The sequence below is a fragment of the Raphanus sativus genome, chromosome 2, assembly GCF_000801105.2.
Source record: "Raphanus sativus cultivar WK10039 chromosome 2, ASM80110v3, whole genome shotgun sequence".
Classification (NCBI taxonomy): Eukaryota; Viridiplantae; Streptophyta; class Magnoliopsida; order Brassicales; family Brassicaceae; genus Raphanus; species Raphanus sativus.
The window spans coordinates 13,904,590-13,915,535 of NC_079512.1; the positions used below are offsets into that span (position 1 = coordinate 13,904,590).

Here is a 10,946-nt window from a genome sequence, read left to right on the forward strand (position 1 = left end):
CAAAGTTAAAGAACAATTCAGTTTCAATACCATCCGGTTTCATTGTCATTGATTTTCCGGTTTAAATTGCTTTAGTTAAACCGAACCAATTAACTAATCGATTGGTCCATACCAAACCGAGAGGAAAGAACATGATAAGTGTAATTCAACAAAACTGCAGAAGTAAGAACAATTCTGGTTTTCAATTTTCTTAAACCAAACCCGAATTGTCAATTTCAGAAAGAAAAAAAGAAGGAAGGTGAACATTGACGAATTTGTATTTAATTTGAACTGAAATTGTAATAAACTTTGACATTAATCTGAATTCATATCTAAAATACATTTAGTAATTAGATTAATGAACAAAGGTTGGAAAACCAGAAAACGGAACTGGGTTTTAGTTTGGTAAGGGATTGAACCGAAGCAATATACTAATCGGTTACCGAACCGGGATGGAAGAAGAAGGGTAAAAAATGTAATTCGACAGAATATGTATATTGTTCCAGAAGATGGAAAGGAACAGGAACTGGGACGGGAACGGACGACGATGCCAAGCGGTGGTAACGGAACGGAGTGGGTAACGCAGGGACGAGCGGAACTAGTCCGAGTGAAATTCTCCAACGACGGAAACCTCCTGGCCTCGGCCTCCCTGGACAAGACGATGATCCTCTGGTCGGCAAGCGAGCAGCATCTCCGATCTAGCATGGTCCGACGACTGCACGCTTCGAATCTGGGACGCTAGGGCTCCCTACGAGTGTCTCAAGGTGCTCAGAGGCCACACCGTCGAGTCTGATCGTGTCTGGCTAGACGATTCGGATCTGGGAGGTGCGTGCGCGTGATTAAGGCTCATTCCATGCCTCTTACGAGCGTGCATTTCAATCGCGATGGTTCTTGTAAGATATGGGATGCCAAGGAAGGGACTTGCTTGAAGACTTTTTTTTTTTTTTTGACTCAACAACTACATATTCATTTCACCAATTCTTGGTACAAAGCTTATGACCACACAAGTTTCTACCACATATACAATGAAGTAGTCTAGTTACACCCTGATTCACTAGTTGGAACCAACGCAACCTAACATCCTTCACTGTATTCACTTGCTTGATGATATAAGTCTCCTGCTGCTAAGTTCTCTCCTAATGGCAAGTTGCCACTCTTGATGATACTACTCTCGTAAGCTTTACTCTCTTTTTCTCTGGTGAACCCTTCCTTAACTAATTAATAATAATTGCCTCATCCACCACAGAAGCTGTCCAACTATGCAACTCGCAAGTTTATAAAGGTATACACCGGACATACCAACAAAGTATTCTGCATCGTTTTCTGTTACCAACGGCAAAGTACATTGTGAGCGGATCTGAAGACAACTCTGTGTATCTGTGGGATCAAGGCCACACAGACGCCGTGATCTCTGTCACTTGCCATCCTCTTCACAACCTGATTGCTTCATCCGCAAACCATCAGGATATGGACACAACAGGATGCTTAGACACATGAGTTTGATTATTATGTAATTTGCTTTCTGAGATTTGATTATACACGCAAATCATTTTGATAAAACCATCAGCATATGGACACAACAGGATGTATTATCCCCTAGACTATATTTGCGAAATGATTTTGCCACATGTCCTTTTTACAATCAGTTTCACAAAATAAATATGACATGGCTAATACAATTGATGACATGTCTTCCGAAAAATATGACATGGATAATTTCATTTAATATTGATTTATATTTTTGGCAAACTTATTAGAATATGGTAATAATTCATATATTACATTTAATATTGATATTATTTTTGGTAAACTTTTTAAAAATATGGTAATAACTCATACATCATCTTTTTTTAACTCGAAGAAAGTTGAGATACATAGTGTCGATAAGAAACCAAAGACAAAGAACATAAACAAAACAAAATAAAACAAAGACATAAACTGAGCCTAAAACCCATATATGTCCACAAATCTATTCCTTCCACCTTTCGAGAAGAATTCGATATCAATGGAGCTGACCTAAAGAACAAATGTCTTGAGCAGTCTCAACCCTGAAGGGAATATCACCAAGCCATATTAGAACCATCAACATCAGAAACAATCGAGAGGTCAAATCTACACCAACTCCAGCAGCTGCTATCCATGTGAAACTTGCATTATCTATAAAATAAATATATTCATATATAACATTCAAAATTTCGAAATATTATTATTTTGTATAATTATACAACTTGTATTACTATAACTTTCAAAAAATTCTACATTTTTAAAAAAATTTAAATATCTAATCGTAAGATTAATAGTTTCTTATATATCAACAAATTTTATAAATATTGTTTAGGCTAAATGTTTTATAATTATACAATTTTATATCATTTTATTAGTTTTATACAAATTGATTTAATATATATCAAATATATATTAAATATAAGTAAGAAATTAGTAAAATCTATAAATTTAATAAAATTTATTTTTAAATATAAGTTAGATTTAATAAACATATATAACATTTCAAATTCGAAATATTATTATTTTTGTACAATTATACAATTTGTATTACTAAAAATTTCAAAAACTTCCCCTAGACTATATTTGCGAAGTAATTTTGCCACATGTCATCTCTACAATCAGTTTCACAAAATAAATATGACATGGCTACTACAATTGATGACATGTCTTCCGAAAAATATGACATGGATAATTTCATTTAATATTGATTTATATTTTTGGCAAACTTATTAGAATATGGTAATAATTCATATATTACATTTAATATTGATATTTTTTTTGGTAAACTTTTTTTAAAATATGATAATAGCTCATACATCATCTATAAAATAAATATATTCATATATAACATTTCAAATTTTGAAATATTATTATTTTGTATAATTATACAATTTGTATTACTATAACCTTCAAAAAATTCTACATTTAAAAAAAATAAATAAATATCTAATCGTAAGATTAATAGTTTCTTATATATCAACAAATTTTATAAATATTGTTTAGGCTAAATTTTTTATAATTATACAATTTTATATCATTTTATTAGTTTTATACAAATTGATTTAATATATATCAAATATATATTAAATATAAGTAAGAAAATAGTAAAATCTATAAATTCAATAAAATTTATTTTTAAATATAAGTTAGATTTAAAAAACATATATAACATTTCAAATTCGAAATATTATTATTTTTGTACAATTATACAATTTGTATTACTAAAATTTTCAAAAACTTCTACAATTTAAAAAAAAAATTAAATATCTAATCATAAGATTATTAATTTCTTTATATATCAACAAATTTTATAAATATTTATTTTTAAATATAAGTTAGATTTAAAAAAATTTCTTACTGCACATAGTGCAGGAAAACACCTAGTTATTAATATATATCCACACTTTCAATATTTATTTATCAAACTTAGACCAACATTATCGTGGTCCTTATGGACGTCCTTAGGAGGAGAGAGAGAACAAAAAGTACACAATCAACAAGGACAAGGGAGAAAAGTCCTTAGATAAGGACGTCCTTGCTGTGTCCTTCACACTGTGTGCGGGCCCCACGACACGTGGTGGCCCAGCACTGGTTCTATTTTTTTTTTTTTTTTTTTTAAGAAAAACAAAAAACTAAAAAGAAAAAAAAGATTTTAAGGACTACTTTTTGGTCCCAACCGATATTGATGCTCTTACAATAAAATATGAAGTCCCCCCCCCCAGCGATTAGTGGATTCAAAAACAACATTCAACAGTAAGGAGGGCAACATCAAGAATGAGATACACAACGCTCCATCCTTTTCCGAGCAGTCACGCAATATTAGAGTCTTGAGCTGGCTGTCTTTGTAAGTAATCCCCCATCACAAGTTTCCTTCATGACAAAAACTTTTGCTAATATAAGTTCATTCCTACACTATTAGACCAAACAGAAAACTAACAAAAAAAAAAAAAACTTAGACAGACAGATCCGCATACACATTTCCAATACTATTTGTTTTTGGGATTGTCAAGCACATGCTAGTACTAGGCCTATGCAATACCAAATGAAGAAACAAGACATACGACAATAAAACTTAAAGTTGGTGGTGACAAAACGCTTCGATGGTAGTTATAACGCCTAACCTACCAATCAAGAGAGAGAAAAAAAAAACTGAAAGTAGAACAAAAATGAAGAACCACTAGAAGAAGAAGAAGAAGAAGAAGAAGAAGAAGAAGAAGAAGAAGAAGAAGGAGGAGGAGGAGGATGTTGAGACACATTCTATTTCTTTGCATCGTCTTGTTTCAGTACGGTAATTCTGGGGACATCTTAAGGAGTGGGGATAGATGGGTTTCAGTTAAGGGCGGTACACTTGTGTCTTCTAGAGGAAGTTTCGAGGCCGGATTCTTTAGATTTGCAGGAAGGGAAAACTGGTTTTTTGGGATTTGGTACAAAAATGTAGCCGAAAGAACTTATGTTTGGGTAGGTAATAGAAAAGACCCTTTACACAGCTCTAACGGGACCTTAGAGATCTACAATGATCATGAGTTGGTTATCAGGGACAAGTCTAACTTAGCTGTGAGGTTCTCGACTAGAAGAGATCATTCTTCTACAACAACGGCAGTTGCTCAACTCCTGGAAAACGGTAATCTCGTTCTCAAAGATCCCAATAACGACAATCCAGAAGACTTTTTTTGGCAGAGTTTCGACGAACCGACTGATACCATACTTCCAGAGATGAAACTACTATGGAATGACCAATATCTGACTTCGTGGAGAGCACTTGATGATCCACAACCAGGAGATTTCGAATTAGGATTCGAAAGTGCAGAATATCCGGTTATTGCCACTTTGAAAGGCTCAATGGTTATACATAGAAGCGGTCCTTGGAACGGAAACAAGTTCATCGGAGCTACTCCCTTGTTTAGATTAGAATGGAGGTACAAGGAAATTTCGTATTTGTCAATTACTACTGCAGACAACAGATCATACACAAGGGTACAGCTAGACTATGAGGGATTAGTGAGACACTACACCTGGAATCAAATAAGCAAAAAGTGGGACCAGCAATGGAGCTCATCCCTTGAACAGTGCGATCTGTATTACTCATGTACTCCGAACGCTTATTGTAGCGTTGTTTCATCATCTAAAGTGTGTGAGTGTATCCCAGGTTTTGGCTTGAACGTGACAACAAAAGAGTGTGTGCGGAAAAAGAATGGTATCTGCAACGGAGACAACCATTTCTCACTTGTTCGGAAAATGAATCTGCCCGACAGCAGAAACGCCAAATCGAACCCGTCCATCACCAAGCCAGAACAATGCGGTAAGATTTGCCTTGGGGATTGCAGTTGTACTGCTTATTCTATAAGCGTAAGCCTACAAACTGGAAACCGGAGCTGTATAACATGGAGCGGAGACTTGGTTGATATTCGCAGTTATTCCAATGAGGGTCTAGACCTTTATGTGCGAACGGCTGGTGGTGGTAATTACATTAATTATCTTCTCAACTCTTTGGAATCTATTTACTTAAATTGCTTCTATAACTATTTCTTTTCTTTTTTTTTTTCTCCAGGGAAGAAGAAAAGCAAAACAGGATTGATCGTAGGTACTTGTGTTTGCATCTCGGTGGTTTTGGGTCTTTTTGCATTATTTTGCTACTGCAAGAGTAAAAAGAAGAGAGAAAGAGAAAGAGAAAGAGAAAGAGAAAGAGAAAGAGAAAGAGAAAGAGCCATCACCGCTGCATCAATTGGTAAGTAACGAAAGAGGAATTTTGTTTTTTTTTCTTTTTGAGCAAAAGAAAGATCATCTATACACTACTATACTACTCTGTATGTTTTAGTTGCATACGAACGTACGTACGTACATCTTTATAACTGATCATCTCTAATTTTTTTTTGTTGCTGAAGAAATAATGATGTCAAGGGAAAGAGAAAACCCAATAGAGGATCAAATATCTGCCCCAATGGATTTTGCGATGATACTGAATGCCACAGGCAACTTCTCTCAAGAGATCGGACATGGTGGATTTGGGTCTGTGTACAAGGTAAAACAATTTTTTTAGTCCTAGCATTTCACATTCTCTGCTGCATCATGCCTCTGCATGGTAGTTGACCCATGTAGGGTTCTTAATTTTAGTGCTTATTTTATGGGGTATGTATGACCAGGGTGTGTTAGCCAGCGGGGAAGAAATCGCTGTCAAGAAACTTTCAGAAATCTCGAAACAAGGGTTGGATGAGTTCCGTACCGAGGTGAGGTCTATTTCACGCCTCCGACACATTAATATCGTCCGCCTGTATGGTTGGAGCGTTTACAAGGAAGAGAAGCTATTGATATACGAGTATCTAGTGAACGGCAGCTTAGAAGGACATCTTTTTGGTTAGCTGTTTTAATTTTTGACTGGGAATCATATACATATAAGTCCAAAGAAATTGATGATATATTCTGGTCGGTTTTGTAGGTGGTGGTGAGCTAAATTGGCAAACTAGATTTCATATTATCAAGGGTGTAGCTCAAGGCCTAGCATATATCGAAGAAGGGGGATACGATCTGATTATACACCGGGACTTGAAACCTGATAATATCTTACTTGACAGAGATATGAACCCGAAGATATCCGATTTCGGGTTGGCCAGAATGTGTGCAAGGAGCGAGAAGGAAGTTTTCACACAGCATAGGGCTGGAACGCAGTATGTAATCAAAAACTTTATATTTTTCTTCATCTCTGAAATAGTATATTTTTTTTTAGTATAGGTTTTGATTCGTTATTATGCAGAGGCTACATATCGCCAGAATCCCTGTTAGATGGCATATTCTCATCTGCGTCTGACGTCTTCAGCTTCGGAGTTGTTGTTCTTGAAATTGTTAACGGGAAAAGGAACAGATCATTCTCCTCTTCTATTGGCTATCTTCTCGGCTACGTAAGCTTTTTCTTTTTAGAATTGATATGTTTTCTTCTTTGAGAAATAGAAAAATTGAAGAAACAGAAACAATACATTGTCTTTCTTTGTTTTGTTGAAAAGGCGTGGAACAAATATAATGAAGGAAAATGGAGTGATATCATCGATGAGAAGATCAGACATGACTGTGTAGAGTCTTGGCAAGTGTTGAGATGCATTGAAGTGGGACTCCTGTGTTCTCAATATTTTGCAAGGGACAGACCAAAAATCTCCCTGGTCGTGGCTCAACTACAACAGAAAGCTGTTGAGATTCAAAAGCCAAAACGCCCTGGCTTTTACCCAATTGATGAAGGCAAAAGTGGGATTCCTTCCTCTTCAAACTTGAAGGGAGAATCTTCCAAATCTACTTCCCATACAGTTAACGGCTATACGTTTTCCGAGATCGATGCTCAGTGAATTCTTAATTACTTGCTATTGTAATTGGAGGACCTCCAAATTTTTTATTGATTTAGTTTATGTGTATAATTAAAAAATTCTAATGATAATACATTTATATTCTATTTAATAATATTAAATTATTTACATAATGTTTATATTATATTTAATTTAGTAATATTAAATAGACTATATTTTAATATATTTCACATAAAATAAAATGAATCATCTATTTTTAAGATAAAAACGATCAAAATTACTCATTGTGCTAGTTATAAACCATATGGAGATGACTTCGACTTGGCTTTGTGGCAAGTGACACATCTCTCTTGAGGTATTGCCAAAAGAAGTGATCAGTTACAATAGCCAAGGTCTTGTCTACTCCAAAGTGACCCATAAGACCTCTACCGTGTGCTTCTTGAAGTATAAAGTCTCTCATTGAGCACTGAAGAACACAAAGCCGCTTATCCCTAAATAGAAACCCTTCATGAATATGATAAGATTGGAAAACTCCTTTTCCGCATGACTGGAAGGCTTCTTTCAGCTCCGGATCATCTTTGTAGAGCTCCTTGATGTGCTCAAACCCTAACACCTTAGCATCCATGGTAGTGTTCAAGGCGTGTCTTCTTGATAAAGTATCAGCTACTGTTGGGGTCGAAATCGGAGAAGGCAAAGTTGGCATCCAAATGTCCGTTAAAAATTATTAACTTAAGAATTTCTACGTTTTCAAGAAAGGAAAACTTATACGAAAAAACTTATACGAAAAGCTTACGGGAAAATCTTGTTTTAAAACAACGATTTCTTAAAACAACGATTTCCTAATCAACGATTTGAGAAATCAACGATTTTTTAATCAACGATTTAAGAAATAAACGATTTCTTAATCAACGATTCAAGAAATCAACGATTTCTTAAATAAACGATGCGATATTATCGGAGGTCCAAACATCCTCAAACAAACGTCCTAAAAGCATCGTAGCATCACAATGGTTTCGGACGCTTGGACGATGGATTTCAGTCCACGGCACAAACCCGGTCGCGATGGCAACCGGGTCACGAACAAGAGCTCGATTTCTATAGCGATCGGATCACAGAATCACGCTCAGTCGTTATAGCGACCGAGCCTTGGCGACCGAGCTCCAAACAGAGCTTGGTCGCTATAGCAATCGAGCCACGAGCAAGGCTCGGTCGCAATAGCGACCGAGCTCCGGACACGGCTCGGTCTCTATAGCGACCGAGCCTCGAGCACGGCTCGGTCTCTATAGCGACCGAGCCTTCGTACATCGATCATTTTCCAAAACGTCCAAAGTCTTTCGAATGACGATACGACGTAAAACTATGCACTCTCGACTATCAATATAACAATCCTCCGCAAGCCACGGCTAATCATTTCTTGATTTCTCGATCAAATGGGATCGTCCGTTTGGTTTACAATGAAACCGCAGAAACTTAACTTTATCGGAGAAATCGTAACAAACGTCTCAAATCAAAAGACGGCCCAAAGGGTCCTAAACTTGATTCGAGGCCCACTTACGATTTCTTAAAATCCCATAAATCTTATGACGGTTTATGCTTGGAGGATAAACATCAGTTTCCGCGGATAAATGGAAAATTTCCGCAGATATTCATGAAGATCGGAAAAATGGAATATTTCCATTTTTCGGACTATGACGGCTTAAGGGCAAAAGAGGGAAGCGTAAATCGACCTATGAGTGAGTATATAAGGAGTTCAAGGCGAGAGGCATGGGGAGACGTTTTTTCAGAGCAAACTTAGCACTTAGAGCGATTTAGGAATTTTTCCGTTTTTGTTGTTCGAGCTGCGACTCAATTAGGTTTAGCCACCTTCGGGTATTAGACTAGGGATCTCGCCGATAGCTCTTGTAGCCGAAGCACGTTACCTTGTTGTTACGCTCAAACGCGGATTCAGAATAAAATCCTTTTTGCTCTCTTTTTACGATTTCTTATTTTTATTCTCGTTTATTTTCGTGTTCTGGTTGCTTGGCGTGTGGTTTCTCAGATATCCGGGACCTCTAGGAAATTAGGTTTTTCCTACTTTCCTAAAATATACAATTCTTTGACGGTGTGAATTTTGGTTCTCACAGTTTGGCGCTAGAAAGAGGGGGGGGGAATGGATTAATCTTACTCACGACCAGCACACGCTCAACCAGACATGACTATTGACGACCCAGCGAGCTTGCAAACTCCTCTCAACAGAGCAAGCAAGGACGCCTTGAACACTCTAGCAGCGGATATAACTGCGGCCAACGCACCTGCTAACGCCACGACACTCGACGAGTTCAAGAAGATGCTTTCCGCCTACGAGAAGAGGTCGGAAGAGCAGGATAAACTCGTGGGAACCCTAACCAAACAGGTTCAAACCCTAACGGCAAGGGCCCACGCAGTCCTCCCTCACGGAGCTACGAAACTCCGTGGGAGAAGACTCGAGTTTGCAACCCCACACGATAGGCCTGTAACTTCGCAGGAACGTAGTTCCGGACAAAACCCTAGCGAAACATCCCCTGTCAAGAAGAGCAACTCAGAAAACCCTCCGCCGTCCGAAAAGGACACGGGGTGTATGAAGTCTAGCGCATTGACTTGGAGCCCAGCGATGACTCCGAGGAAGACGCCGACGTCCATCCAAGAAGAACCCGTAGCCGTTCAGCTCAGGAGAATTCTCCGTTCGACAAACCTATAACGGAAGAAGAAGAAAACCTCAATTGGGTCGAACATGAGAAACTTGCCGAAAAGCAAACCGAGATTACTCGCCGCGAACGCCGACAAGCTCGGAAGACCGCTGGAGAAAATCCGGACATCAGCGATCTCCGCGATTACATCACCAAAACCGTCGCGGAAGTAAGGGCCGTGAAATCGCAGATTTACCACGCCACGAGTGCTGCCCCAGAAATCGATAGGCTACTCGAGGTGACTCGTAAAACGCCCTTTACTGCGCGGATCTCCGAGACTAAGGTGTCTAATCCGGGGAATCTCAAGATACCAATCTATAACGGTACAACCGACCCTAAGGCGCACCTCCAGGCATTCCATATCACTATGGGAAGAGCCAGGTTTAAAGAAAGCGAGAAATACGCTGGCTACTGTCGCCTGTTTGTCGAAAATCTCGAAGGCGCGGCGCTCGAGTGGTTCTCCCGGTTGAAGCGAAACTCCATCGGAAGCTTTCGCCAACTCGCATCGGAATTCCTCCTTAAGTACTCTATGTTCATAGATAGAGAAACTTTCGATGTCGATCTCTCTGGAGCTTAACCCAGGAAGAGGGCGAGCCCCTCCGAGAGTTCATGAGCCGGTTCAAACTGATCATGTCGAAGGTTAGCGGAATCAGCGACAAAGTCGCCATTGACGCGCTTAGAAATGCGCTCTGGTACAAGTCGAAGTTCAGAAAGTGGACAACACTCGAAAAACCTCGCACGATCCAGGACGCCCTCCAAAAAGCCTCAGATGATATAATGATCGAAGAAGAGACGAAAGGCCTGTCGGAAAAACATAAGCTGACAAAGAACTCTTCGAAAGACGCGGATCCGAAGTCAAAGAAGAAAATCTCTCATAACGACAAGTACGTCCATCACGAGGGAGAAGAACTCCAAGGTGCTCACAACTACGTGATCAACCCGGAGCAAGGCAGAACTTCGGGGAACACGT

General features: G+C 38.3%; 2 protein-coding genes and 1 long non-coding RNA gene across 5 annotated transcripts; all 3 read left to right on the forward strand.

The window, feature by feature from the left end:
• Positions 1 to 458: 458 nt before the first annotated feature.
• On the forward strand, positions 459 to 1,611 carry LOC130507949 (uncharacterized). The gene is made up of 2 exons (XR_008942594.1): positions 459 to 1,152; positions 1,226 to 1,611. It is a non-coding gene; the product is annotated as an uncharacterized LOC130507949 (long non-coding RNA).
• A 2,391-nt stretch (positions 1,612 to 4,002) lies between these two features.
• LOC108839264 (G-type lectin S-receptor-like serine/threonine-protein kinase SRK) lies at positions 4,003 to 7,444 on the forward strand. Of its 3 annotated transcripts, XM_057003965.1 has the most exons (8): positions 4,923 to 5,051; positions 5,132 to 5,443; positions 5,534 to 5,710; positions 5,868 to 6,004; positions 6,126 to 6,336; positions 6,419 to 6,647; positions 6,734 to 6,878; positions 6,981 to 7,444. In XM_057003965.1, the coding sequence occupies exons 2-8, from the start codon at positions 5,221 to 5,223 to the stop codon at positions 7,311 to 7,313; spliced, it is 1,455 nt and encodes a 484-aa protein (XP_056859945.1). In that variant the 5' UTR covers positions 4,923 to 5,051; positions 5,132 to 5,220; the 3' UTR covers positions 7,314 to 7,444. The 3 variants fall into 3 exon arrangements, with proteins under 3 accessions (XP_056859944.1, XP_056859943.1, XP_056859945.1); XM_057003964.1 differs by having other exon boundaries at positions 4,003 to 5,437; XM_057003963.1 differs by having other exon boundaries at positions 4,005 to 5,443.
• Positions 7,445 to 9,462: 2,018 nt separating this feature from the next.
• LOC130508556 (uncharacterized) lies at positions 9,463 to 10,553 on the forward strand. Its single transcript, XM_057004122.1, has 2 exons — positions 9,463 to 9,762; positions 9,879 to 10,553. Exons 1-2 carry the CDS (start codon positions 9,463 to 9,465, stop codon positions 10,551 to 10,553), a joined length of 975 nt encoding a protein of 324 aa, XP_056860102.1.
• Positions 10,554 to 10,946: the final 393 nt, after the last annotated feature.

Coding starts and splice junctions, on each gene's coding strand:
- LOC130508556 (XM_057004122.1), top strand. CDS start 9,463: ATGACTATTGACGACCCAGCGAGCTTGCAAACTCCTCTCAACAGAGCA. Junction 9,763..9,878: donor CAACCCCACACGATAGGCCT/GTAACTTCGCAG, acceptor TATGAAGTCTAG/CGCATTGACTTGGAGCCCAG.
- LOC108839264 (XM_057003963.1), top strand. CDS start 4,228: ATGTTGAGACACATTCTATTTCTTTGCATCGTCTTGTTTCAGTACGGT. Junction 5,444..5,533: donor TGTGCGAACGGCTGGTGGTG/GTAATTACATTA, acceptor TTTTTTCTCCAG/GGAAGAAGAAAAGCAAAACA. Junction 6,648..6,733: donor CAGCATAGGGCTGGAACGCA/GTATGTAATCAA, acceptor GTTATTATGCAG/AGGCTACATATCGCCAGAAT.